At 36.4% G+C, this 25,532-nt stretch overlaps 1 protein-coding gene across 1 annotated transcript in view; it reads right to left on the bottom strand.

Moving 5' to 3' along the window:
- Positions 1–25,532, bottom strand: part of LOC105230208 (uncharacterized) — a 155,079-nt gene that overhangs the window by 15,658 nt on the left and 113,889 nt on the right. Inside the window, exons 6-11 of the mRNA XM_049452993.1 lie at positions 23,316–23,388; positions 13,191–13,342; positions 12,690–12,897; positions 11,220–11,350; positions 5,486–5,639; positions 4,121–5,104 (exon numbers count right to left, since the gene is read on the bottom strand). Coding sequence (XP_049308950.1) covers positions 4,121–5,104; positions 5,486–5,639; positions 11,220–11,350; positions 12,690–12,897; positions 13,191–13,342; positions 23,316–23,388 — 1,702 coding nt within the window. The remainder of the gene's footprint in view (positions 1–4,120; positions 5,105–5,485; positions 5,640–11,219; positions 11,351–12,689; positions 12,898–13,190; positions 13,343–23,315; positions 23,389–25,532) is intronic.

The raw sequence follows: 25,532 nt of genomic DNA, 5'->3' as shown, positions 1-25,532 counted from the left end.
AAGAGACTGTTAACTGACAATTGCACCTATACTAATACAAACATATGGACACACAACCAAAAAAGCACACAACCTAGTGCGTGGTGATGAGTGAAATGCTCAATTTGTGAAAATGACAGTAAAAACTGTAAATTGCTCGTTGTAAATATGCAAAATACAAGCAATTCGCAGACAATTGCTGCAAGCGCTGGCGATAGTGGCAATGCTGCATACACACACATGCAAACCGCTGCAAGGGTATATGCATATACTTATCAGTGTAGGAGCTATTACAATTATTTGGCAAATTTTGATAAAAAGTCGAGTTACTGCTGTGACTCTTGGCTGCGCTGCTGTTTGAGGGGCGAGCGAATGCCTATACACGCTGCTTGTAAAAAGCACAGTTAACATTAAGAACACGTATGGCGGGTTGAGGTGTCGTGAAATGCTCTTTGTGGTATATACTGTATATGTGCCATGGTAAGGGTGAATGTCACAAGTGCAAGCAGAATACAGTTATATATCATACAATTATTTAAGGTTGTTGAGCGATGTAAAATAAAAAAAAAATCCAATAAAATATTTAATTTTTCATATGAGAAAAAATTTTTGAAGAAAGGCTGATTTTTGCCCGAGAGAACCCACGTAAACTCTTATGGCTTTTGCGCAAGGTAAAATCATTTTCAAAAGTTTAAGAAGTTAGTTTATTCTCTATGATAATTGTATTACTACATATTTTTATTCGTCTGCGGTTAATTTGGCAAACTGGTGAAAACAGCAAATGCACTTAAAATGTCGGAACTGACTGAAAATGCATATGACAGTAGACATGATGTGGGAAATGAAAATGTTTAAGAAGTGGCCAAGTACGAATAACACATAGGTTTAAAAAAAAAATAAAATAAAAATATGAAAAACTTCAGTAAAATATGAAAAGTTAGTGTTGGTGATGCTGAAATACACTACTCAACATATGTGAAGGAAAAATTTGCGACTGATGTGTTAAGAGGGCTGTAGTTTTACACTGATAGAATAATGTCTCTAGTGAAAAAATAGCAAAAAGTGGTCGACCAAAATTTGTTTATTTATTTATTGTTAATAAAAAAAAAAAAAATTAAAATTTAATTTGAAATGCGAAAAGACTTTTTCGACTACACAGTATTTATAAAAAACTGTGCACCAAACACTGGCAAATTTTAGCGGTAGACAACGCAGATTAACGAAAATCCACATTGACAAATGCGTGATTAAATAACCTTGTAATAATGCCTTGTAATTTTAATTTTTTTTTTTTTGATGCAAAACTGTTTCCAATTAATTTCGGCACTACTTGGCAATACATATTAAAATTATCTGTCGATCGCTCCAAAACAAAAAATTGCAAAATTATATTACAGAAAATAGAGATTGAGCGAAAAAATACTCTTTACTAAAAAAATTATGCTATTTTCATTTAATCAAAACCTTGACTTCGGCAAAAAATAACAGTGTTTCAAATTACCTGCACATTGAAAGCGTGTAAATATGTATAAGCATGTGTTTACAAGCACGCACACGTCGAAACATGTGCTGAAAAACAAAAAAAATATGATTTACCTAGTAATTCAAGTGAAATTCTTCAACAATTTCTCTTTTAATTAACGCAAAGTCAACACAGCAAACTTTTTTCCTTTTCACGCACACACACACACATGTAATGTGAGCGCTGTTTGCACGCTGGTAGTGTGGTAGCTACAGACAATGCGCTCAAGTACGTTTGTAAGGATGTATGTATGTATATGTATGTAGTTGTGCGCTTTCCAAACAATTACATTACTAATAAACCGTGTGTGTTTGTGTTAAAGGAAATCAAAAATAATGAAACTTTTCGAGAGAAATAAGTTTTTATAAAAATTACAAATACATAAAAAACATTTTGAAGCTTTCTACTACACTTTCTACTATTCACCGTTAATTAAATTAAATTCGTAAAAAATTCAAAATAATTTAAGAAAATGTGAAAAATTATTTAATATTGATAAAAATTATTTAATTTTTAGAAAAAAACTATTTTCTATAGGTCCTTATACATACATAAAAATATCAATAATTATTTAATTCTGATCAAAAAATACATAAAGTAATTTAAAAAAAATATTCATCAATAATTATAGACAAAATTCAAATTTTACCAAAATTATCAAAAAAAAAAAAAATATCACAAAAATTTTTTAATTTTTATATAAGAACCTATTCTTCTTTTTGATTATAAAGCAAAAACTAAACAATAATTTTCTATCAAAAAAATTCAAAACTTATAATATTATTATAAAATATTTTTATCAAGGTAAAAAAATGTATATTTTTATTAAAAAAATTAAATTATAATAAAAAATGTATTATTATTTATATTAAAAAATAATTTTATAAAGAAGCAATTTATTATTTTTATGTGATTTTCAATTTCTTACAAGTAAATAAATAATTATGTAATTTTGATAAAAAAAATTATTTAGTTTTTATTAAAAAAAAATATTTTTGAATACTTATAATAAAAAAAAAAAAATAAAATATTTTTATGATAATAAAAAAAATATGTTTATAAGAAAAATTTATATTCTTCAATTATATTATAAAAGAATGTTTTAATATTTATTCAAGAAAAACAATTAATAAAATAAAAATTATAAAAATATATATATTTACATATTCAGTGTTATAAAAAAAAAAAATTTGAAATTTTTTTTACAAGTAAATAAATAATGATATAATTTTAATAAAAAAAAAATTATTTCGTTTTTACAAAAAAAATAATAATTATAAAAATATATATTTTTATAAATTCAGTGTAATAAAAAAAAATTGTTGAAATTTTTTTTACAAGTAAATACATAATGATATAATTTTAATAAAAAAAAATATTTCGTTTTTACTAAAAAAAATATTCTTCAACACTTATAATCAAAAAAAAAACATCAACATATTTTTAACACAATAAAAAATATCTTTATAAGAAAAATTAATATTCTACAATTACATAAGAAAATATGATTTCCTGTTACTTATAAACCAAAATTAAAAATTGTTTAATTTTTATAAAAATATATTTTAATTAAGAAAAGCATAGCCTTTAACCACGAATAAATATGCAAATATTTAAGGCGAATAAATAAGGCCCTCATAGCAGCCACAGTGCCACTTTGTAACACCGCTCTTCACATACATATATGTTCATACGCACCTACAATATGTGAATTTAGATATGCACACGCATACATACATCGCTCCAATGAAGGATATATACAAATGCATATTAAGTGCCTCGGCAGCTTTGCTTTTGCCATTGAAAGAGGCGTGAGTGCGAGATTTTTCATTTCAATTTTATTTTTGCCGCACACACTCACATTTTAAGTATATATTATATGTACATACATGTATGTGTGTGCTGCTGAGTGTGCTTTGGTTTTTGAGTCAACGTTGACCTTTTGACATTAATTAATTTGTGCAAAAAACGCTGGCAAGGCACAAGTGTGCACGGCGCCGCTGCCGCTCGATTGTGGTAATGGCAATATTTTAATTGAATTTTTTAGCACTGTGGCTGGAGTGACTCGGAAAGGTGCTCGAAAATGCAAAAATGAAAAAGGTAGACGAGCGTCAGCGAAATTGTATGTGTGTGTTTGGTTTGTAAAAACAATATAAAATGATTTACTTACAGATAAAGTAACTGAAATCCAATTCATAAAGACAAGAAGTCACAAATTGATTTTTTGAGAAGAAAACTAAATTGTTAATGAAAATTTGTGGAGAACTTATTTTGTAAAGGGAATAGTAATTTAGACCTTTTGAGCATATGTATGTATTAGAAATACGAAAATGCTTTTTCGACTACCCAATATATTGGTTACTACATTCTTACTTTACACACACGCACAGCAATCCATTAAAAATGCAGTTAAATTGATAAACCTTCGATTCAACTGAGCCTTCACTTCATTACCGTATGTGAAATGCCTCGGAGACTTGCGAAATCTGGCCACAACAAAACAAACAGAATTTTAGCAATGCACAGCGCCACACATTGAATAAATGAACTACCTCCACCTCCCTTCCTCCACCCACTTACAATCTACTGTTGAAATATTAGCAATCGGTGCGCACTCACCTGCCGGCTGTATGTGATACCAACAGGGCTCGCTGTGGCCCATCGCATTGCTGGCCACGCACGAGATCGCGCCGAAACTATCGTACGAATCTATGTGGTAGCTGTAGACGTTGTTCAGCGGCGGCGCCGCTGGTGGCTGCGTGGTCATCGACACACCGGCCATTGGACGATGATGTTGTTTTTTGTGCAGCGCTGCTGTGAGTCGTTTGCGTTCGGCCAGCTGAAATTGATTGCCATGTGGGAGCATGTCATGAGCGCCGCCACCCAACTGCCCACCACCACCGATGCCGCCAGCCATGCGGCCTTGCTGTTGATGTTGGTGCGCCGAAAATTGCTGCTGCTGTTGTTGTTGTTGATGTGTGTGCTGTGCGTGTTGCGGCTGCAGCAGTTGTTGCTGTTGTTGTCGGTTATCCAAATGATTTTTATAAATCATATTCGAGTAAACCATTTGGGTACGCGGCACGCTTGCGACCACATCGTCGCCGAGCTCCACATCATCCTCGCCGTCGTCGTTGTTGTTGTCGTTGTTGTTAGTGTTTTCTATAAATTCACCATCATCGTACTCATCGACATATTGGTGGGGCGGCATTTGCTGTTCGTCGACATCTTCGAAACGAATGTTGGACCAAGCGCTTCCGGCGACGTTGCCGCTGCCCAATACACTGGCGGCCGCCGCAACACGTCCATGTCGGCCGAGCAGAAATTTTTGCGCATGACCATGCTTCCGCTTGCTACGCTGATAATATCCGCCGGATGTGTGCCCTCCAGCTGCACCACCAACATCCGGATACAGCAGTAGCGGCATAGCGGCCGGCGCCGTCGCCAACGTTGCGGGCAATTCGATGAGCCTCTCCAGTGAATTGTTGAAATGCCATCTGTAATTTAGATTATCAAGTGGATTCGAGTCCACTTGACACGTAATGTTGATGGTCTGCTTGAGGGCGGCGCGTATGGTCGTCGATTCGGCTTTGCATACGGGCGGATCTGCGGGCGAAACACATCGGAGATGATTAGATCGTTGGTTGAATTGCGTTGCGCTTGCGGCATAATTTTAAATATTTGCATACAAGTCACGTGTCTAATTGATTGTAATGACTAGCTTTGGGGCATAGACGTGGTTGTAAAATAGAAAATAATGAGGGATTAAGTACATAAACAGGGGTTTAAGCGCAGTTATGTGGGTTTTTAGTTGCACGGATATAACAGAAAACATACTTGTTGAGGAAAATTGTTTTGAAATGCGAGTTTAAGTATTTGCTAACATATGTCTGTCATTTTAGGCAAGGTTAGGAATAATCGCGGAGGTCAATGCAACCGAAAGTGCAAAGGTAACCTCTACGTCAGTTAGCATTTGCTCTCACTTACATTTCACATCCAAATAGACTTCATTGCTGGACACACTTCCTTGTATGTTTGTGGCACGACAGAAGTACTGGCCGTGTGATATTTTCGAAATCCCTTGCAGCACGAGCGTCTGATTGGAGATGATAACACCGCGTGAGAGATGGAGCTGTTTGTCCTGGAAGTATAGGAAAATATATATACATTTTAATGGAAATCATATATTGACAATATATACATTTTTATTTTATACGGCTATAACCGTAAGTAAGCGTAGGCGGTGAGTACGCCAATAAAGAAGAAGAATATATTTTTATGTTTCCAGCGTTCCTAGCGTTCGACAACTAAGAATTTAATTTGTCTTGACTAGGTCATGACGTCTGAGTGGACAAAACCACTCCAGATCTGAAAGTATTCGACGGAGCAGAGGAAACGGAAGACCTCCGCTCCATAGACCAGGTGGCGAAGGACCTAGCTTCGATGGGAATAATTGGAGCCAAGTAGCGAAGGTAAAAAACGACTGGCGTGCTGCTGTAAACTCGGCTACGTCTACAGCAATAGAGAAGAAGTTTGCCTGGATGTGTGAGGGTTTAAGATCTGTGGTTTTTCAGCTTTGATTTTGTAAAGGCGGGAGAGTCGACACGGATTAATGATTTTACAAATGTCCTAAACTGTCTCCGAACCTCAAAGCAATGCACTAATTGGTCCAAGTCTGACGTGGATGCGCTTCACACCTAAAATATCAACCAATATGTATAATTATTATCTTCTGAGTTCCATTTAAACCAACAATTAACTTGCTAGTGATAAAAAAAAATTTCGCTGAAAAAAAATTTCTATTCGAATTTTTCGTTAATCTCCTGGGATATTGTTGCCTTTAGTAAGATCTCTACCTGTCATGTGCAAGCGTTCCCGATAAATGAAGCTTCCCAAAAGAAAACAAAATGTCACCAATAGACAGAAATTTAAATATATCTGGGGAAGACCTTCTACTGAAAATCCTTTGACGGCTTGTCTTAGGTTGGCTATTTTTGGCAAATAACATTATAGCAGCTGAATATTGGAATCTTGGATCTTCGGTATTGAAAGCTCTTCTATCATTATTGACACATATTCGCTTTGGGGAATAAGTCAGCAGGCAGTAAAAAAGCAAAATAACCATACAAAAACTGAAACGAAAATGGGAAAAGTATAATGAAACTGAAATAAATGAGCTTTTAAGAGGTCACTGCTCAACCATATTAACCCAGACTGGGTGAACTATTTCTTTCTGCTGTGTGCGCCATTTACATTTTGTCATATTTCAAACACTTTGAAGCGTAAAATATCCATTTCGTACTTAAATCCTTGTCAAAGTCACTAGCAAGCACCGCAGAAAGGACACCGACTCCTTTTTTCCATTACCAAGCGCACTTTGCACAAATCTATTTATGTATGTATAAACAGCTTAGGATTGTTGCTGATGGATTGATGGATTAAAGGCATAAAAACTGGGTGAAATATTAGAAAAAATGGAGGCCACGGAAGGCATTGCTACTGGCAGTGAAACCCTTTTCAAGCTTCCCACAAGCTACACAGACCCAACACCTGTCATGTAGCGGTTACTTAGCCCAATGACCATGGCCAGTAATGTGTGCTGTCAACGAGTAAAACGTGGTGCAAAAGACGGTAGCAAAGTGAACGGTAGCAGCAGAGGAAAATGGGTAGAGCACACGCCAAATATCATCAACGCCCGGGTGTAATGCTTTTTTTGCAACACTAAAAGTGAACTAAGTGAAGGCCGGGTTGTGTGCGGTGCTTGCTGCTGTTGAAAGAGTATGGTAATCTCTATTTATAGCCACAAAACAAATTGCTTTCCATTCAATTTCTTCGAATTAGCATGACAATGTCTGCTGCAATATAGTATATATATGTGGTGTGCATGTCCATGAGCATAAACAACACACATCCATGTAGCGGATGAGCACTGCACCCTAATCCAGTTGCGACTTTTTGCTGCGACTTCTTCCGCTCTTGCGACAAACACTGAAGTGCCGAGGCTTCAAGTGCGGTGAAGTAGGCGAGCGGAGGAAGGCGAGTGATTGCTTTTGCTAGGCAACATGCAGCGGCGAGCTCGAATGGAGGGGCTCAAAAGTAGCGAAGTAGTGTGGCGCAGGAAATGCCAGCGACCAGCGTGGAAAGAGAGTAGGCAAGTAATGGCTACAAAAAGACAGTTGCAAGTCGCAAAAAAAGGAGCACGGAAAAAGCTGAAAGGGTAACCAAGCGTAGCACTCGGTGATGGATGTGCAAGCCAGGACAACAAAAACACTAGGCTGCAGGATAGCAAACCATTAGCACTGCATATCTGTATATTTACAGTAGTGTGTGGAGTAATCCGTATATGTTTGACTGCCTGCAGCGACGAAGTCATATTGGCTCGAGACAACAACGAAGCCGTGTTGGCGGCTGAAAATCGAAGAAAATGTCAAACAAAAAATAAATACAACAACGGACTCGATCAGTGGAAAAACAAAGAAGGCAAACAAGGAAGATCAAATAGGCGAGCAGTCAAGCATCCTTCGAGCTGGATAGCTGCAAAAGCAGTGGGTGTGCGAAGACGGCGCAGAAGTGGCAAGTGCAAGCATGTGTGCCTTGGCTTGGGGCGGCCGCCCGGCACGTCAGCTGAGTGCCTTTATTTATTACTTATTTATATGCGCGCACGCTGCTGCATGGCATTATTTACGAAGAGTAATGCAAATAAAGGCAGCATAAGAAATAATAATAATAAATCTTAAAAATGTGCAACAACAACAAATGCATTTGCACCTTTCGCTGTGTTACTGTCTGCTGGCGCGTTTGCATGCGGCACATAAACTGTTTACAGGCAAACAAATACGCATTAAAATGTGATTCGTCGCTGGAGCAGAAGCGGAGAGCTGCACATTTTTATGTTTATTGAGGAATTTTTAAAACATTTTTCATTTCTCAATTCCATTTTCATGTGATTTTCTCGCTTATTTGCCATCAGTCTCCGGCTGAGTGACTGTCTGACTAGTCATTGCTATAAGCGCATAGGTGAGGCATAGAACAAATGCACCCACACACGCACACACACATACCTGCTGATGCCTCATATAGATGGATTTGATGAGTTTACAGATGAAATGATGTTTCCACATGCTGAGTGCCTCAGAGTGGTAAACAGGTACTTAAATATTTGCACTGCTACAAATGGGGGTAAGTGCGTGTAGCAGCATCCATATATACATACATACAAGTATATGTAGATGCATTAAAATGTGTTGATATGTGTGAATGTGCAGACGCACATTATGTAAACGAATACTTAAGAAGCATTAGTACAAGATTATGAGCCAATGGGGAAATTAAGAGAAATATATATCATCTGATCATATTTGAACCGGACTGGTCTATTTAAGGTGCACGCAATCCTTTGCTTTGCCATAAAAATAGAACCCCAGTAATGAAATGGCAGCCTCTTCTTGATCTTACTCCAGGTAAACAACCTCTACTGGAGCTCACTGGATCGCCAAAAGAGTCTTGTGACAGCCCTTGAACCATGGTAGCCCAGCGCTGACCAAATTCCCAGCTATCCAGTAAGAGAACACACATGAAAGGAAGCACTGACCCCATCCAATTCTATTGATGGCGGAGCTAGGGTACCCTTCTTTGTAATCTCATCAGCTTTACAGTTATCAACAATTCCGCATCACCACCATACTAATCTTATCACAATGTGACGCTCTGTCATTACGAGGTTAGGTAATCCTTAATCAGCCTTAAACGTACGGTTACGGGTACTATATGCTCCACCACACAAATAATCCATAGAACATAGTGGGTTTGACTACGTTGTCGCGGAGCTAAAGACTTCTTTTTGTGGCAGATCCTATATTTTCCTAACAGCTTCTCTGCAGTAGTAAGCATATGACAATCAACTCCGTTTTTGCTCTCTCTTCGATACTAGACTTCGAAAGAGTACTTGAAAACTATCTCGGCGGAATTAAAGATTTAGAAAAGAATCTCAAAATTTTCTATGAATTGATCTAACATATTTTGGTTAATTTTTTGGGTAGGAAGCGTTTCAATGTTAGACACGTTCTAAAATACCTTAATGTTTTGCAAAACCCTTAACTTCGGTTCAGGTACAGTTCAAAAAAAGAGATCTTGGACTATCTGACTTCAAACTTTACATTCATCAAACGCTATTGGTGGCGTGGCCTGGGTTATACATATGATGTCAAAATTGTCCAAGAATCTAGTGAAGTTCGTTCTATAAATAAGCCGAGACTGAAAAACCAAAGCTCCCTGAAGCACTGACGGTCATCCCGGCCGAGCCTAATACAAAGAGTATATAAATAAGCCAATTTCTCGTTAACATACTTATATTGGCTCAAAATGTGCTTTTTTTAAGGGCTATAGCAAACATTTGTATTAAAATAAGTGTCAGTCCGGGTCAAATTTGATCAGATGTTGTATGGTATCCCAATGAAGGAGTTGAAGAAAGTAGCTACAACATATCAGCTCTTGTTAAGGAAAAATATATGTTCAGCGTGCTAGGACGCTTAGTACTGCTGAGAAGAATATCTGTGTATATGATGCGTTCGTTCATACAGTTCTTGTGGCAGAGTCTCAAGTGCCTCGATTTTATAGTATGGATTTAAAAATTAAATATTAGCAAAAAAAGTATTTTCTAATTTATTAATTTATGATTTAAGGGCAACCAGCAGTCTGTCTGCACGCCGAAAAAGCGCTAACGGAACTAGTACAGGTCTAGTCCTTTTCGGCGAATTTTTTCTAAACCTGGTACTTACTGATTTTTAAAGCAATAATTTTAAATTTTTAATAGAACATTGAAAGAAAAAACTATATTAATTGGCCAACCTTACTTATTATCCTTTAAAGCATCGAGGTGAAATCTTCAAACACATTCTCAAAGCAAAAAACATGCAACATGTCGAGGGAGTCGTTGCTTGCTTCAGTTAAATTCCAATTTAAAGCATAGTCTATTTCTTTATAATGAAAAATTCCTTGCTACACAATTACAATATGCAGTTACCAACGTTACACAGGCAACAACAACAATGGCAACAATGCGCCACATAAGTGAATGTGAAAGAATTGAAGTGCATATTAAACAGAGCCAGCAGCATTTTTACGTCTCAAGTGTAATTGTTGTTTTATTGGCGAACAACTTGTAAAAAAACAAAAAAAAAAACCAAAAACAATGAAAACGAACAAAGGACGACGACACTGTCAAGAAAAAATGAGGTGCCGGCTGAGAGGCGAGGAGCAAAATTGAAAAAGAAAGCTTTGAGTGCGCTAAAAAGGGTCACATATGTATACACGACGCAAGTGAAAAGGAGCCACAGCGCCTAGGTGCTCTCAAATGTACGAGCACTACTTTTATTCTGTCTGGATGTGTGTGTGTGCGTAAGTACGCTGTGTACAAACGTGATCGCATTGTTTCAGCGCGTCAATGAATTTTATGCTTTCTGCCATTGTGCGCCACACGATAGCTGGCAAGCTTTTCGTTATTGTTTGTTACTGTCTAGTTGTTGTTGTTGCTGTTGTTTCTTGTTGACTGGCGCTACTTGAAATTTTGTGAATATATTAAAAATGCATTGTGCTGCAGTAAGCCACACACAGACACATTGTGCTCCTGTTTGCCTGTGTGTCTAAGTCTGCTTTTGTTGCAATGCCCACGATTATTTGTGTTTACCTATGTATGTATGTGTGTGTGTTTAGCATAACTTACATTGTGATACCACTCGACCCGGGTTATGCCCGGATTCGCCTTTACATCGCACTCCAAGTAGACATCGGAGCCCTTCAGCAGGTTGTTCGGATCCAGCGGTGCGCCCAAGCGCAGCGAGACAATGGGTGCATCTGAAGGAGAAGAGTAGAAATAGATTTGAAATTATAAAACGGTAAAATATATATATATTTATTTATTTATAGTAAACTTTCAGCTTTTTATAAGATTTTTGTTTGCTCGATTTTTGTTGCCCTTTTCTCCACAATAATCAAAGGCTTATAAGGAAAACTTTTTCATTTGACAAGATATCTGCATGAAATTTGACACGGGTAATAATCTAAGGTAGTTATGCAATCTACGAAGAAATTGTTTAGATCTGTTTACTATAGCATATAGCTGCCATACAAATTGAACGATTGGAATCAAAGGGTTGTATGGAAAACTTTTCTATTTGACAAGATATCTACACGAAATTCCTCAGGGATTATTGATTAAAGCAGCCATACAATCTCCGAAAAAATTGTTCAGATTGAACTACTATAGCATATAGCTGTCATACAAAGTGAACGGCCAAAATGAAGTCCTTGTATGGAAATCTTTTTTATTTGACGAGATATCATAACGAAATTTGGCTTGAATTACTATCCTAGTTAGTTGTACAATTTGCGTAGAAATCGTTCAGATCGAATCACTATAGCATATAGCTGCCATACAAACTGGTCGATCAAAATCAAGATAAGGATATTCAGCTTGCTTTGCTTGTATTTGTATTCATATAAGTAAAGTTCTAAGTTTTCTTTTAAGAATTACAAACATTGCACCTTTCTCATAGGCTCAAGAACTATGTTTCGCATATGCAACATTTAGTTGCAACACTTATTATGCATTAGCTAATATAAAACAAAAGTACACTTCAATGCAACAACGAAATTGATTTCTAACTACGTGCAGCTTCAGGCTCGGAATCCAATTAAAATTTACTCAAATCAATTAAAAACTTAATTAGTACGGCGAAAGCTGCTTACGTCGGCGTAAACCGACTGCGAATAAAGCTCGAGTAAGTGTTTATTATTACATAGTTAACGTACATTCACATAAGTGCGAGGGCATAAATGCTTAAACACTTAGCTGAATGCATATGCAGCAAGTTATAGAATACGCGCCTAAGTAAGAAAGTATAGGCATACACATACGTACACATCTATGCGCAGGTATGCATGTGAAACTAACTGTACTTATGAAGTGCTCAGTTAATGTGAAGTGCAAGCGAGTACTCGCACTTGAGTGTAACTAACTCGAGCGCACAACTAGTTAAGCAAATGCACACACACACAGTCACTGCAGCCATCAATACACATATATGTATGTTCTACAAGTATAAGCATTTGGCATACATTTGTGCGCCTGTGTTTGCATGCAAAGCCAAGCATAAGCTCGCCTTAACAGTCGCCGTGTCGACAATTGACTTACGTGTCACATTCAGCACGCGCGAATCCTTCAAATACAATCCCATATTGCCATTGCTCTGCGCCGTCAACACGGTCGTATCGCCCTCGTGCAGCTGCTGCGACGTTATAGATGGATTTAATGAAATGGAGCAGACTACTTGACGCTCGTTGTCCTCGGGCACCGGTATAAGCATCAGCTCGGAGACGGTGGTGTTGCCATCGCTGGAAGTCTGCAAAGATAAAATATTGAAGTTGAAGGATTAAAGATGTTCGCAAACGAGCTTTAGATCGCGTATCTGCATGTGCTATGTGCATGAGACTAAAGAGACTTAGAAGCAAATATACATATGTATATATGAATGAGTTGTTTAGTGAATTGCGTGTGATCCAAGGTGGGGCACATTATTGTGGCGCAGTTGCTTGCGTTTATAATTTTTTTAAGACAAGGTTCCAAGGTTGTTTCTGTACTTTATTATTTTTGCTTTATTTTTAAGAAAAATTTCAATAATGGTCACAAACTTACCGACTGTGTAGCTCCCTTGAGTATCTGCCCCGATTTTTTCCACACAATTTGTGGCGCTGGTCGTGCGCCGACCGCAGTGCAGGTCACATGCGTGCGCGTGCCTGCGATGAGCGCGTGATTTAGACCTTGCAGCAGCAAACTAAGAGGCGGCACTGAAATTTGGAGAAAAAGAGAAACATATTTTATAAATGCGCTGAACGTAGCTTAAAGCTAAATTTATGGAACTATCAAAAAGTGGAAAAAGTATAAAGAAATGTTTTTTATTCAATTAAAAAAAAAAAAAATATATATATAAAACAAAAAAAATTGCATAATATGCAAAATAAAATATTTTACAAAAAATTTAATTTAAATAAATATACCAATAATTTCTTTTATATTAATAATTAAATAATTTTACTACATTTTGTGCTTTAATTTTATATATTTTATAAATTTTTTTTTTACTTAAATGTAGTTTTTTTTAATTCATTTTTTTTTTCTAATTTTTATATATATAAAATATAAAATAAAAAATAAAAAATTTATTTAACAAAAACTTCATTAAATTCATAATTAAATCTTTGTTATTTAATTGTTTTTATTTTATATTTTTTATATTTATGTATTTTTTAATTTTTTTTACTCAAATGAAGTTTTATAATAAATTTTTATAAATTAATAGTTTTTATTTAATGTGTTTTTAATTTTATTTTTTAATTTTTTTTTACTTAAATTAAGTTTTTTAATTAAAATTTTTTGCAAATTTTAAATGAGATTTTTTTATTTAAATAAAGTTTTTTTAAATTAAAATTTTTTATTTAAATTAATTTTGTTTGTATTTACATATATATTTGTTTTACTTATTCAAGTTTTTGTATAAATTTTTAATTATTGTTTTTTTTTTAATTTTATTAAGATTTTTTAAATTAATTTTTAAATGATTTTTTGTACTTTTTTTTATTTTTTATTACTTAAATTAAGTTTTCTTCGAACTAATAATTTTTATTTTTATTTTTTTTAATCTTTTTTTACTTAAATAAACATTTTTTACTAAAAAATTAGTTTTAATTTTTTTTTACCTAAATTAAATTATTTTTAAATTATTATTTTTTATAACTTTGTTGGTAATCTATGACTTCGCAAACATACTATTAGCCCACATCTCTAAAAACAACGATAATTTTATAGTTATGATAAAGATATAGCATACTTCAAGGCGTTTTATATCTATAAAACAAAAAATATAGTATCCCTTAAGGCGCTTTGCTTATCTGCCCTGTATGTGTGTTATTTTAATATCTCTGCTTATTTGAAACTCATATAATTTATGGAACTTTTGAAAATAATCAAAAAGTAATAGGCGTTAATTTATTTAAAAAAAAATGTTTGAATAAAAAATTTACTTTTTGTTGGGTTTCTTTATAGAGTTCTTACTAATACTTAGATTCGCACACAGACTATCAACGCACACCTCTTAATCCAACGTTATTTTTAAAAAAATATAGCATACTTCAAGGCGTCGAACTTATTTTTGGCATAATACGTAAAACTTTCCCAACTTTTAACAATTTTAAGTTGATTAAAAGTACATAAAACGGCAAAGCATGTTTAAAGGTATAGACTTTCGCTTTTATATTTTTCTAAATTTAGACAATTTCCATGAGTAAGACGTACTTTAGAGAAATTTCTATGCATAAGAATAGTTTTTTATTTCATAACTATACAAGCTTTATACTAAGTTGAACATAAAAACGTAATTTATTTGTTTAGTAATCAATTTTGTATAAATAAACGAAAAGATATAGCATACATCAAGGCGCTTTTTCATTGACCGCATATATGTTAGCTTAGTACTTTGAAAAAATGCTAGATTTGAGCAAAGAGATCAACAAAGTCTTCCTTATATGTTCCTTCCTTCCTCTGAATTTTTGCATGTTCACTACGTATAGTATTTACTTAAGGCTCTCGACTTCAAATAGTCGTTGCTTGAGCAGCTTACACTAACAGTATGTTACTATCAATTTCTGGTCTCACCTGAAATACCCTAATTTCTTATGCACATCTTCTGTCATGAAGCGCATATCTTTATATGCAAACGTTCGTATAACAGCACAAGTAGAAAAGAATCAGAAAAGCAGGTAAAAGCAATAAGCCTCAGAAGCGCATAAAAATGCCAGCATTCGGCCACAGCTGCAAACGCTGAACAGCTGAGCGCTGGCCATAAATCCAGGGTATTATTTAACAAACTAATCTACATAGCATAAGCCAACGAATAGTATTTACTTAGTTACCTGCCAATGCATTGCTTACATAAGCACATAAGCATATTTTCAGAAATGTGCAGGCACTTTATTTATGTGCTTGGCTCATAAACTGCGCTATTCACTAGAGTAAATATATTGAACTACTAAAATATTAAATTTGCGCTGGGGCGTACTGAACTATTCCAAAATATGCGCGCACGAATGTAGGCAACATATTTTTTCAGTCGACAGCTGGGCGTTGCTGCTTGCGAAGGAAAAATATAGGGTGATACAAGAGGTTTGTGTAGGAAGCAGGAAAAATGTTTAACGAAAATTTTTGTAAAAAAATTGAATTTAAATATATAGTTTTCGTGTACAAATATGATTATAAAAGTGCAGTTATAACGGAAATTTCTTACGCTGGAAATGAAATTGGGAATAAAAATTTAAGAAAAAGGTAGCTAAAGCGCAACACAGTCTTTTCTATTTGTATGCATCAACTTGGTTGGCTGTAGTAAGTATATTAATCCCAAACCTTGCATAAACATAGGCGCTGTGCCCTACTTTTACAGAAAAATATATATAAGGTGGCCATCACTCATTTCTTCATATATACATGTATGCTTTGGCTGCTTATGTTATTTGCTGACTTACTCGCTGCATTTGTGAGAGAAATTCAAGCAAATATGCCAAGTCTTGATATGGACAGACAACTTACGTTAGCTTAGCTTTGCTTGATATTTGTTTCTTCTCTGTATGCGTGCAAATATATTTACTTGTTTATATGACAAATACAAAGCTTTGATTGTTTAACAACTGGCTGGCGCTTAATATGATTTGCTTTGAAGCACGCTGCAGCGATATGAGTGCGCTTAGTTCATTTCAGCTTTATAGCATACTTCTGGGCGTGCTGTTGTAATATAATTTTGCTTGTTTACTTTAGCAAATCCTCGAAAAGTTGTAATGAAATGGCAAAAATTTATTGCAACATTTGTGGGGAATTATTTACGAGTCGGCAGTAAAGTCAGTGGCAGAGAGTGAGAGGCAGACAAGAGCGCGGCTTGCCGACAAATAGAGGGCAGTAAGTGCAAGCATTTTTGTTTTAGCTGGGATTTAAGGCAAATTAGGAATATTATGTGGATCCTTGATGGCTGCTGGCAGGTCTAGGAAGTTTTTTTCGTAGTTTGTCAATAGAAAAAGATTGGAAAAATAGCAAAAAGTGATTTGATTAGAAATACGAAACGACTTTTTCGACTACCCAAAATATTAATAAATTATATTATTTATTTATATAAACAACCGATTACTAATAAATAATGCAGTGATGTCTTCCTCAAAAAATTCATGAGTAACTAATACGGCTTAATGACAAGCAAAGCGGAAACGGAAGTGAAAACAATGCAGCACAAAATCAAATAATAGAGAAATAAGCAAAATAACGAGCGCAAATTGGCTTGGGGCCACCAATGCGCACTAATTATTGGTAATCACGCGTGCCGCATGCGATTGACATCCAATCACAATCAGTTTTTGAGCGCGAAGAAGCACTTCAGGCGCCAAAGCGGTAGTTGGAACGTGCAATTAGCACTGTGTGTCGCGCTGCCGGCCGCTGAGGCTGATGACTGCTGCGTTTTCGTGCACTCCACTGTCATTAACGTGTTGCAGCGATGTCACGTATGTGACAGCATGCGCGGCATGTGCCACAAAAAGGGCGCATAAATCAGCGCAATCACAATCAGGGTGACGAGGCACTCAGAAAATATTGCTTGTTTTCAAGAAAATAGAAATTGCATTGGCACAAAGCAATACAAAGCCGATTTCAGCGCTGTTGTTGTAGTGCGCTAACAACAAAAGCGTGCAATTTGTGCATATTTTCGCATTAGCGAGCCGATAAAGTCCACATTGCCACCATCAGTGCCACCACTAGTAACACTGTGGCATGTGTAAGCGTGCGCGTATGTATGTGTGTGTGTCTGTGTACGGTGCGCTGCCGACCCTTTTGTGCGACTTTTAATTACAGTCACGCGCTAGAAATTATGCAGGCATTCATCGCGTCTTGCCTGCTTATTGCTTGTTACTTATCATCGATGTGCTTTGCTCGTTGCCTACTTGCAGGGGTGTACACCCTTTGTGCGCTGTTTTCATGTCGGTAATTGAAAAGTGTGCTGTCGTTGTTGCTGTTATTATTATACATATTAATGTACTGCACTTTCTTCTCCGTTTGATTTGCCAATTGTAAGGCAGTGCGCTTGTTCGCTGTGAATTTGTGTGGCGCTGCCGCGCTTGTGGCATGAAAACAAAAGGCTGCGCTTCGTTAAGTGACAGGTGTGAGTTGAGCAGCGTGTGATATGCGAAAGGCAGCGGACAACACGAGCGCGCACGCTTTCAGTCATTGTTGCGTCATTCGCGTTACGTAAACACCGCGCTGGAGTGCTGGCGCTGCTTTCAATTCTAACTTCTTAATCAGTATTGTTGGCCGCCACCCTCATTTGCTGCCAATCACACGCTGACTTTGTGTTTCTTGGCGCTGCATTTTGTCAATTCACAAAGGATTTTAGCACGCCACCAACAACACGCACAAATTAGTGCCACACTTCCGCCGCCCCGCTGCTTCCGCCTGCCGTCGCTACCCACACTACTCACACCGCGCTTTATTTGCTGCTTACAAATCATGCACTCACACATACACACACACACTCTGAGATAAACAAAGCCTGATAAAGTCAGCCGGCGCGCACTTGCTTATTTGCCTTTGTTTTGCGCTTTCCAATTTGGTCTTTTGTTTATTTCGTAGCTTTTCTTATTTGCGCTTCCGTTTGGTGCTTTTGTCTTGTTGTTGTCAAAAGTTAAATGTTTGTCAAATCGCGCTTTAATGTCTACAATTTTCCTATTTAATCTCTCTACTTGACTTCTGTCAAGATTTTTGCGCAGAGCACAGCACAGCTCACTCACGTCAATCAAGGGCTAGGAAAGCCTTTTTTCAAATAAAGCAGCTTTTGTAAGTTGAAAGCAAGAGGTGGAAGTAAAGAAGCAACGCGCAATATCTGGCCTGCCCTAAATAGCACTCAACACAAGTATTTTGAATTGAGATAATATGCTAGATTGACTTTTTGTCTAAAGCTTAATTGTTAGTCCCATAATTCGTACAAAAGCCGCCCGAAAGTATGCGCAAATAAAGTCAAGCATTTGCAGAGAAATATTTTTGAAACCTCGCTAAATAGCGAGCAAATAAGCTGAAGCCTACTTTTGGGTGTTCTCATATTGTAAAGCCTACTTTTGGCTGTTGTTACTACTTTGTGTTGCAGACAAAAGCACTTCGGAAATAAAGCCGAAGTTGAATTGAAAATTTGGGTTTTTGAAGACACAAATATTGTTCAAAACTTAAGCAAGGTGCTTCTAAAATGCGATATTGAATATTGTATGAATACTTAGTAATAACCGCCTAAAAGTAGGCCAGCATGCGATCATATTTTCAAAAATTTTGGAACCAGAATTTATGAAAATATTTGTTGAATTTTCGAAAAGGTGTGAAACATTAGAACTACAAGTTTAGTATATTTCAGCTTGTTTGAGACTCACTCAATGCCTTTTTCAACTCGTTAGGACTGAATTATTCATCTAATTTTAATTTTTATACCCTGAACGGGTTATATTAAGTTTGCTCTAAGTATGTAAGACCTAAAAAGAAACATCAGTGACCCTACAAGGCATACATGTACATAAATGAGCAGGGATCTGAGTCGATTTTGCCATGTCCGCCTCTCCGTCTGTATAAATGGAAATGTGTCCCACAGTTTTTGAGATATCGACTAGAGATTTTGCACACGTCCTTTTCTCAACAAGACGCTACCAGAACCGCACATATCGGAACACTACAGCACATAAACTACTACAAAAAACTTGATATGGGTTATTAACTATGGCTCTGATATAAGCTCTGAAGAAATTGTTTGGTTCGCACCACTACAACATAAAGCTGTCATACTAACTAACCGATCTTAATCAGGATAAAGATCTTTTTGTAAGTTAACGTTTCTTTTTTGTTTTTTTTTTTGACAAGCTGAAAAGTGTGCAACTATTTCCTCGAAAGCTCACTTCATTTACATTTCGTCTTCTAAAATGCAAAATAAGGAAACATCACTCTTCATAAGCTTACAGGCAAAGGAAAAACGATACAATAAAAGACATTGATATTGACAAAAAAAAAAAAAATTGTATCGGTTATGAAATGGTTATATATTAGTTATATATTGGTTATATATTGGTTATATAGTGGTTATATCTGACAGTGGAAGCTGGAAATTTTATGTTACGATCAAGTCAATCGTAAGAAATAAAAGCTCAATTTCGGGTTTTTTCATGACACGTTGTTTTGCATTTCAGATGACGACATACACGTACAACTTCCAATTAATGTAGCTGCTTTTAGACGCAAAATGAATTTAGTGATAATTTTAAAGCGAAAATCGAAATTTCGAAATTAACCATTAAAATATTGTTACTTAAGCAAATAGTACAACAACAATTATAAGCTTTTCATACTAAGGATTCAAGCTGCCATTAGCTGTTTGGTACAAAAAATTGTTAGCAAAAATTTAACACTTTTTCTTTCAAATTTATAATGTATTTTGCATTACTCAATTTTGCGCATTTTTTCAACTCTTTCTGTCAACTTAAATAGTTTCGCTTTAAAACATTTAATTTTGTTACAGCAAAAGTCATTTAGCCGCTAAGCATGTGTATATAAATAAGTAAATATGTGTATATTTGTCAGTATGTGTATATATGCACACTCATGTAACTTCTAGAATTGCCACTTAACCCAAAAAGTAACCGCTTGTTTTTGTAGTACAACTTAATTACGCTGCTACCCGAAAAATTGGGCGCATACTACATTGACACATATGTTTTACGCGACTCGTATGTATGGAAATGAGATCACACACACACGTGCATACTTAAATCAATAAGGCAGTTATAAGACGAATATGGCTGCAAGTCAACAAACAGCTCTTCGTGAGCATATTTTTTTATGTTTCGACATAAATCTCGCAAGCCTACATAAGTACAACGGTTTTTTGCTGGCTGCCCACTTTTTCCACAGTTTCTTACTTTCATTTTTTTACGACTTTCTGCCCGGTGTCCCTCAGCGACATGGCAAATAATTAACTTTGCCTACATTTCCACTTCCTCAGCGTGTTCCTGTGACCAAACTGGGCACTGGCCTTGTCCGACATGTTCTTCCACTCAACTGGGTTGCAAAGCCACCACTTCACCACACACACGAACACACATACACAAACTTTTATTTGTACGTCTGTTGGCCGGCTATTTTATGTTATTACCAATTCTGTAGTTGACATTTATGTGCCACTACTTAGCATACAATTGCATGTTTAGTCCATATGAAAGCAAATGTACATTTGGCACTGGCAAACACACGACCACAAACACACACTTACAAACTTGTTAGCATTCGCAATAATTTCTGTATGTGTGTATTTGTGTGGTTGCAGGGGTAGTGCAAATCTGCAAAAAGGCCACCTGTACTTTAATATGTGCGGGGTAATTAGCAATGAATGCAATTTCAAAGGGATTTTCCGGCATCATAAACCAAGTCAACGCACATTCGCTCAAAGCAAACGAAAGGGGAGATTATGCAGAGCATATACATACAAACATGCATGCTAATTCGTAATTTATATATACAGTTGTATATGTGTGAGTGTTTGAGTAAGTATGCATGCTTGTTCAGCTGGAAAATTCAGAAGAAAATGAGCTTTAGCAAATGCTATTAAAAATATCCTTACGTCAGTGTGGATTCGTCATGGAAGCAGCTAAATATGTGTTTATGCGGAATCCGGACTTATATATATTATATGTTATTAAAGAGATATTCGTTCAAGCGAACAGCTAATGGCGACAAAATGTCGGCATTTTGGTTTTGACAATATCAGTTAGTGAACAGTCCGCGTAAAGAATTTAATAAAAATGCTGAATAAATAAAATACGAGTACTCCAGTCAGTTCGAGGATTGCCGATGAGTTATGAGCTATCGCTATACTAAACATACATATGTCCAAAGCGAAGACACGAACCGAAAAAGCAGCAGAAACAGTAGATACAGTTTCCATCTCCTTCGGTTCGTGTCTTAGCTCTAAAAAGTGCGTACAATATTTTAGGTGGTTCTGAAGTACAGTTAGATTCAAAATTTGCTTCTTATCAGTAATAAACATGTTAAGTTTTATTTTGACTGGCAAGCTCCACTCTTAGTTGTTTTCTTTGACTTTTTTTTTAATATTTCTTCAACCGATATTTAAAACCGCAACTTTTCAAGAGTTATTCATACCTCCAATCTCTTGTCTACCACTTGTTTTGAGTTCCACCAAAGATTAAATACAATTTTAGAGATATTTGAAATCGCTTCAAGATTTTTAAGTTATCAACTTCCAAATAAATAAATGTTATACCCTTTAATGCTACAAAAGATGGAGCTTTAAAGGATATTATAGCCGGGTATATAAGCTCAGACGAAGTAAGGACGCACGTAGCTCTTTGGAGGTCTCATTGTGATATCACAGGAACTAAAATCCCCTCACTGAAAAGCCTTCCCACTGAACCACTCCTTCTGCTTCAGATGAATTTCATCAGTACGAAAAGCTTTTACTGTTTTTACACTGACAGCTTCTACAATCGTCATTATTTGGTGATCTTAGTCTGCTAGCCCGCAAGTGCGGCCCACATTCCATTAATGCCACGTTTGCTTGCTTGCTGAGTAAGTCAGGTATTGACTCCAGCGAAACTCAGCTATATTTAAAATAAGTTTATCGACTAAATATCTGGAAATAACCAGCGGAACGTAAATTCTATTTTTTCCGGTGTCTAACTGTTGGTTAATGCCTTTTCTGACTAATTCATCTGCTTCACAGTTATCAAGAATATCAATATGCACTGGAACTCATTGCAGGTTTATAGAAAAATAGGACGTTAGATCAACTAAGAGATCAAGGCATGCTTTCACCATTTCGACAAAGCCTTAAGTGGCTTAAGTGATTTCAAAACTGCCGGGGTGTCTATACATCTAAGCATATTCCATGTTGTGAGTTCGTTATTTATCAGAACTAGTAGTATTTCTTAAATTGCTGTGATCTCTGCTTGAAAGGCACTCCTGTTGTCTGGCAGACGGAAGGCGATTTTGATGCCTTATTTTGTAGAGAGCACACCACCTTCCACTAAGTTGTCCAGTTTGAAACCATCCGTTTAGATACTTATTCCTGCGCCCTTGTCTACCTAGCCCCTTTATCAGTCATCTATGGAAGGTAAGGCGACATTGGGACCGAATTTTGAATCAAATCTGTAGGATTTTGAAAACTCGCTGCAGTGGTAGAGGATTTTGGCTTCTAATTTTGCTGAAGAGATTATCTAGTTTTAATCCATTCATACCGACGCTCATCCCTGCTGCCTTGTCCAACTCAACCCTTTCTCTCCCTTTTCTGGTAGATGAGGCAACATTGGGGATTGAATTTTAATTAAATTTTATAAGATTTCGATAACTTGTGGTATAGGGTAGACCCTGGTACTTACTAACTATATGTATTAGAATGTTACTTGTTACTGGCAACTAATGGGAGGATTCCCTCAGTCTAAGAACTGACTTCACTGTCAGCTGCCTACAAAGCAAATCTGTTCAGTAAGTGGCAGCAAGTGTTACTCGTAAGAATATGTGTTAATTTCAAGAAAAAATCTTTTTTTATATTAGCTTTGGGCTTTTGGTTCTTCCCATTAACAATATATAAACGAAAAATTGTCATAAATTTTGTACAGTTTCTCACATGCATAAATTGTTAGCATATAAGTATGAATAATTTAAAGAAATTAAATTTATATTTTTGCTACTCACAGTTCATGTCCAGCACAACTTTCCTCGTCAGAGCCGCCACAACATGTCCATTACTCGCTTGGCATGTGTAAACCTGTGGAAAGAGGAAAGAAGAGTATAATTTAGAGCAGAGCAAGAGGGAGTGAAGAGTAGAGAAATACATACGGGTACAAACGAACTCGGCTAAATATAAATAACGGTAATAATGCACGAGCGGCCTAGAAAAGCAAACGAAACGCGTTGCCACCTAGCCCAAAGTCATTATTTGTGGTAATTATATGATTTTCGAAGAGAACACACAAGCGACTGCTAGAAAATTTGTTAGCTACTGAATGTTTCCACGTTGTGAGCATGCCAAAGCATATACATATGTGCAGGTGTATGTATGTATATGTAAGTCAACGGCACTCAATCACATGACTTGGTTGAATTTTCGAATTATTAGTTAATGCTTATTAATCGGTATGTTGGCGCCATATCGTCAACATATAGCAGGTAATTAGTTAACCACAACCAAACACACACACACAAGCGCACACACCGAAATGTTTTAATTAAGTATATTAAGAGTCGAATACGTAAATGAGAAATTACTATTGAATCAAATTGCTTAATATATTATGGTAATTTCCATGCGGCAACAAAAGAGATCGTCCGATAAAAGTGCGACGCAGCAGGGGCGCGCTGCTGGACTGACAGCGAAAGGGTGAGCATTGATTAGCCGGCGCTGCAGCGCTGATTTGGTATTATATAATTGAGCATGAAGGATGGCGCGTAAATAGTGAGCGGGAGCGCGGAGTAACTCACGCAGTGGGAAAAAAATTTTATAAAAAAATTAAAGATATTTGTAAGCTTTGGAGGAGCATTAACGACGCCTGTTGTGCGCTGAATGACTCCATAGCAAGATTGCCAGGCACTGTGGCATTCAGCGCTTTATTCAGCTACATTTTTCTTAAGCTGAATAAGTGCTGAATACGAGTAAGACCGTGAATTTTGCGTGGTGTTGCAACTTTTGCGTTGAACAACTTAATTTCAGTGTCGAAAAACTGAAAAACTTGTATTTATTTCTAATAATCTCCCACCAAGTTCCTCGAAAACTTAAAATGAAGTGAACCAACTTGTCTTTAGAAAACAGCAAAATTTGTTATTAAGCATTTTGCCGCAAGCTCATTTAAATGCCACATCCCGTTAGAATGTGGCACAGTTATTGTACGCAACTATTTCTGACATAATACGATAATCCGGCTGAAACTTTTCCAAGGCTGCGGCGCAAGTGCGAGGCAAAATTTGCGCAAACTTATATGAAACTTACAGCAGCAGCGGTAGAATCTTAAAAGCTTTGCCAGCTTTGCATAAATAGCTGTTTTCTTCACCGAATTATGTTTGTTGCACGCTCGTAAGCGCACAAATAGTTTCACCTGCAACTTGGCGGCGTAAAGTTTTTGACAGAGGTAAACACTTTCCCCGATGCTCAGCACATGGCAAAATCTGTTCGTGTTGCCGAAAACGCTCAGATTTATTAGAAATGATTTCACTAAGTGCCTTCAAATGCAATTTGAGCGAATGTAAGGAAATATTGAAAGGTTGTTTAGTTAATGGGAAGCGCATTAATTTTGGATTTTATTTCGGCTCAATTAGTGTTAAAAAAACGGGAAATATTTTGTTCCTCAAGACTTGGCACGGACTGATTCGTATAATGATCCATCTTTCATTATGCCCGCACAGAAAAATAGACGATGATGATCTGAGATGAAAAAAACATTTGGAGGACACAAGAGTATTGTTCCACGATGCGGCGACATGGATATAGTTCAGCGCATAAAAATTCAACGATGCGCTAGTTAGGACATGTCAATCGCATGGAAGTTGATGCTTCAGAGAACAGCTACTTGGACTCGAAACCCATGGGTGCACAACGGAAGCGCCCACGCATCCAATAAAAGAATCAAACGCACAGCGACCTGTCTGAATTTCTGTTGTACAACTGCATGATCTCGCAAAGGATAGAGGCAAATGGCGAAAATTCGTGTTCTCATATCAGACCGAACCACGGTTGTCGTGCCAAATAAGAAGAGAATCTGTACAAACTGTCCATGCAAATCGAACTGATATATATTTTTTCTTAGATTCTTCTTCTTCTTTACTGGCGTAGATGCTTACGCGGTTATAGCCCTGTTAACAACAACGCGCCAGTTGTTTCTTCTTTTCGCAATTTGGCACCAATTCCAAGTGCCAACT

This window comes from Bactrocera dorsalis, chromosome 3 (genome assembly GCF_023373825.1).
Source record: "Bactrocera dorsalis isolate Fly_Bdor chromosome 3, ASM2337382v1, whole genome shotgun sequence".
Classification (NCBI taxonomy): Eukaryota; Metazoa; Arthropoda; class Insecta; order Diptera; family Tephritidae; genus Bactrocera; species Bactrocera dorsalis.
The sequence above is the reverse complement of the archived record's forward strand: the minus strand, read 5'-3'. Positions and strand labels throughout refer to the sequence as shown.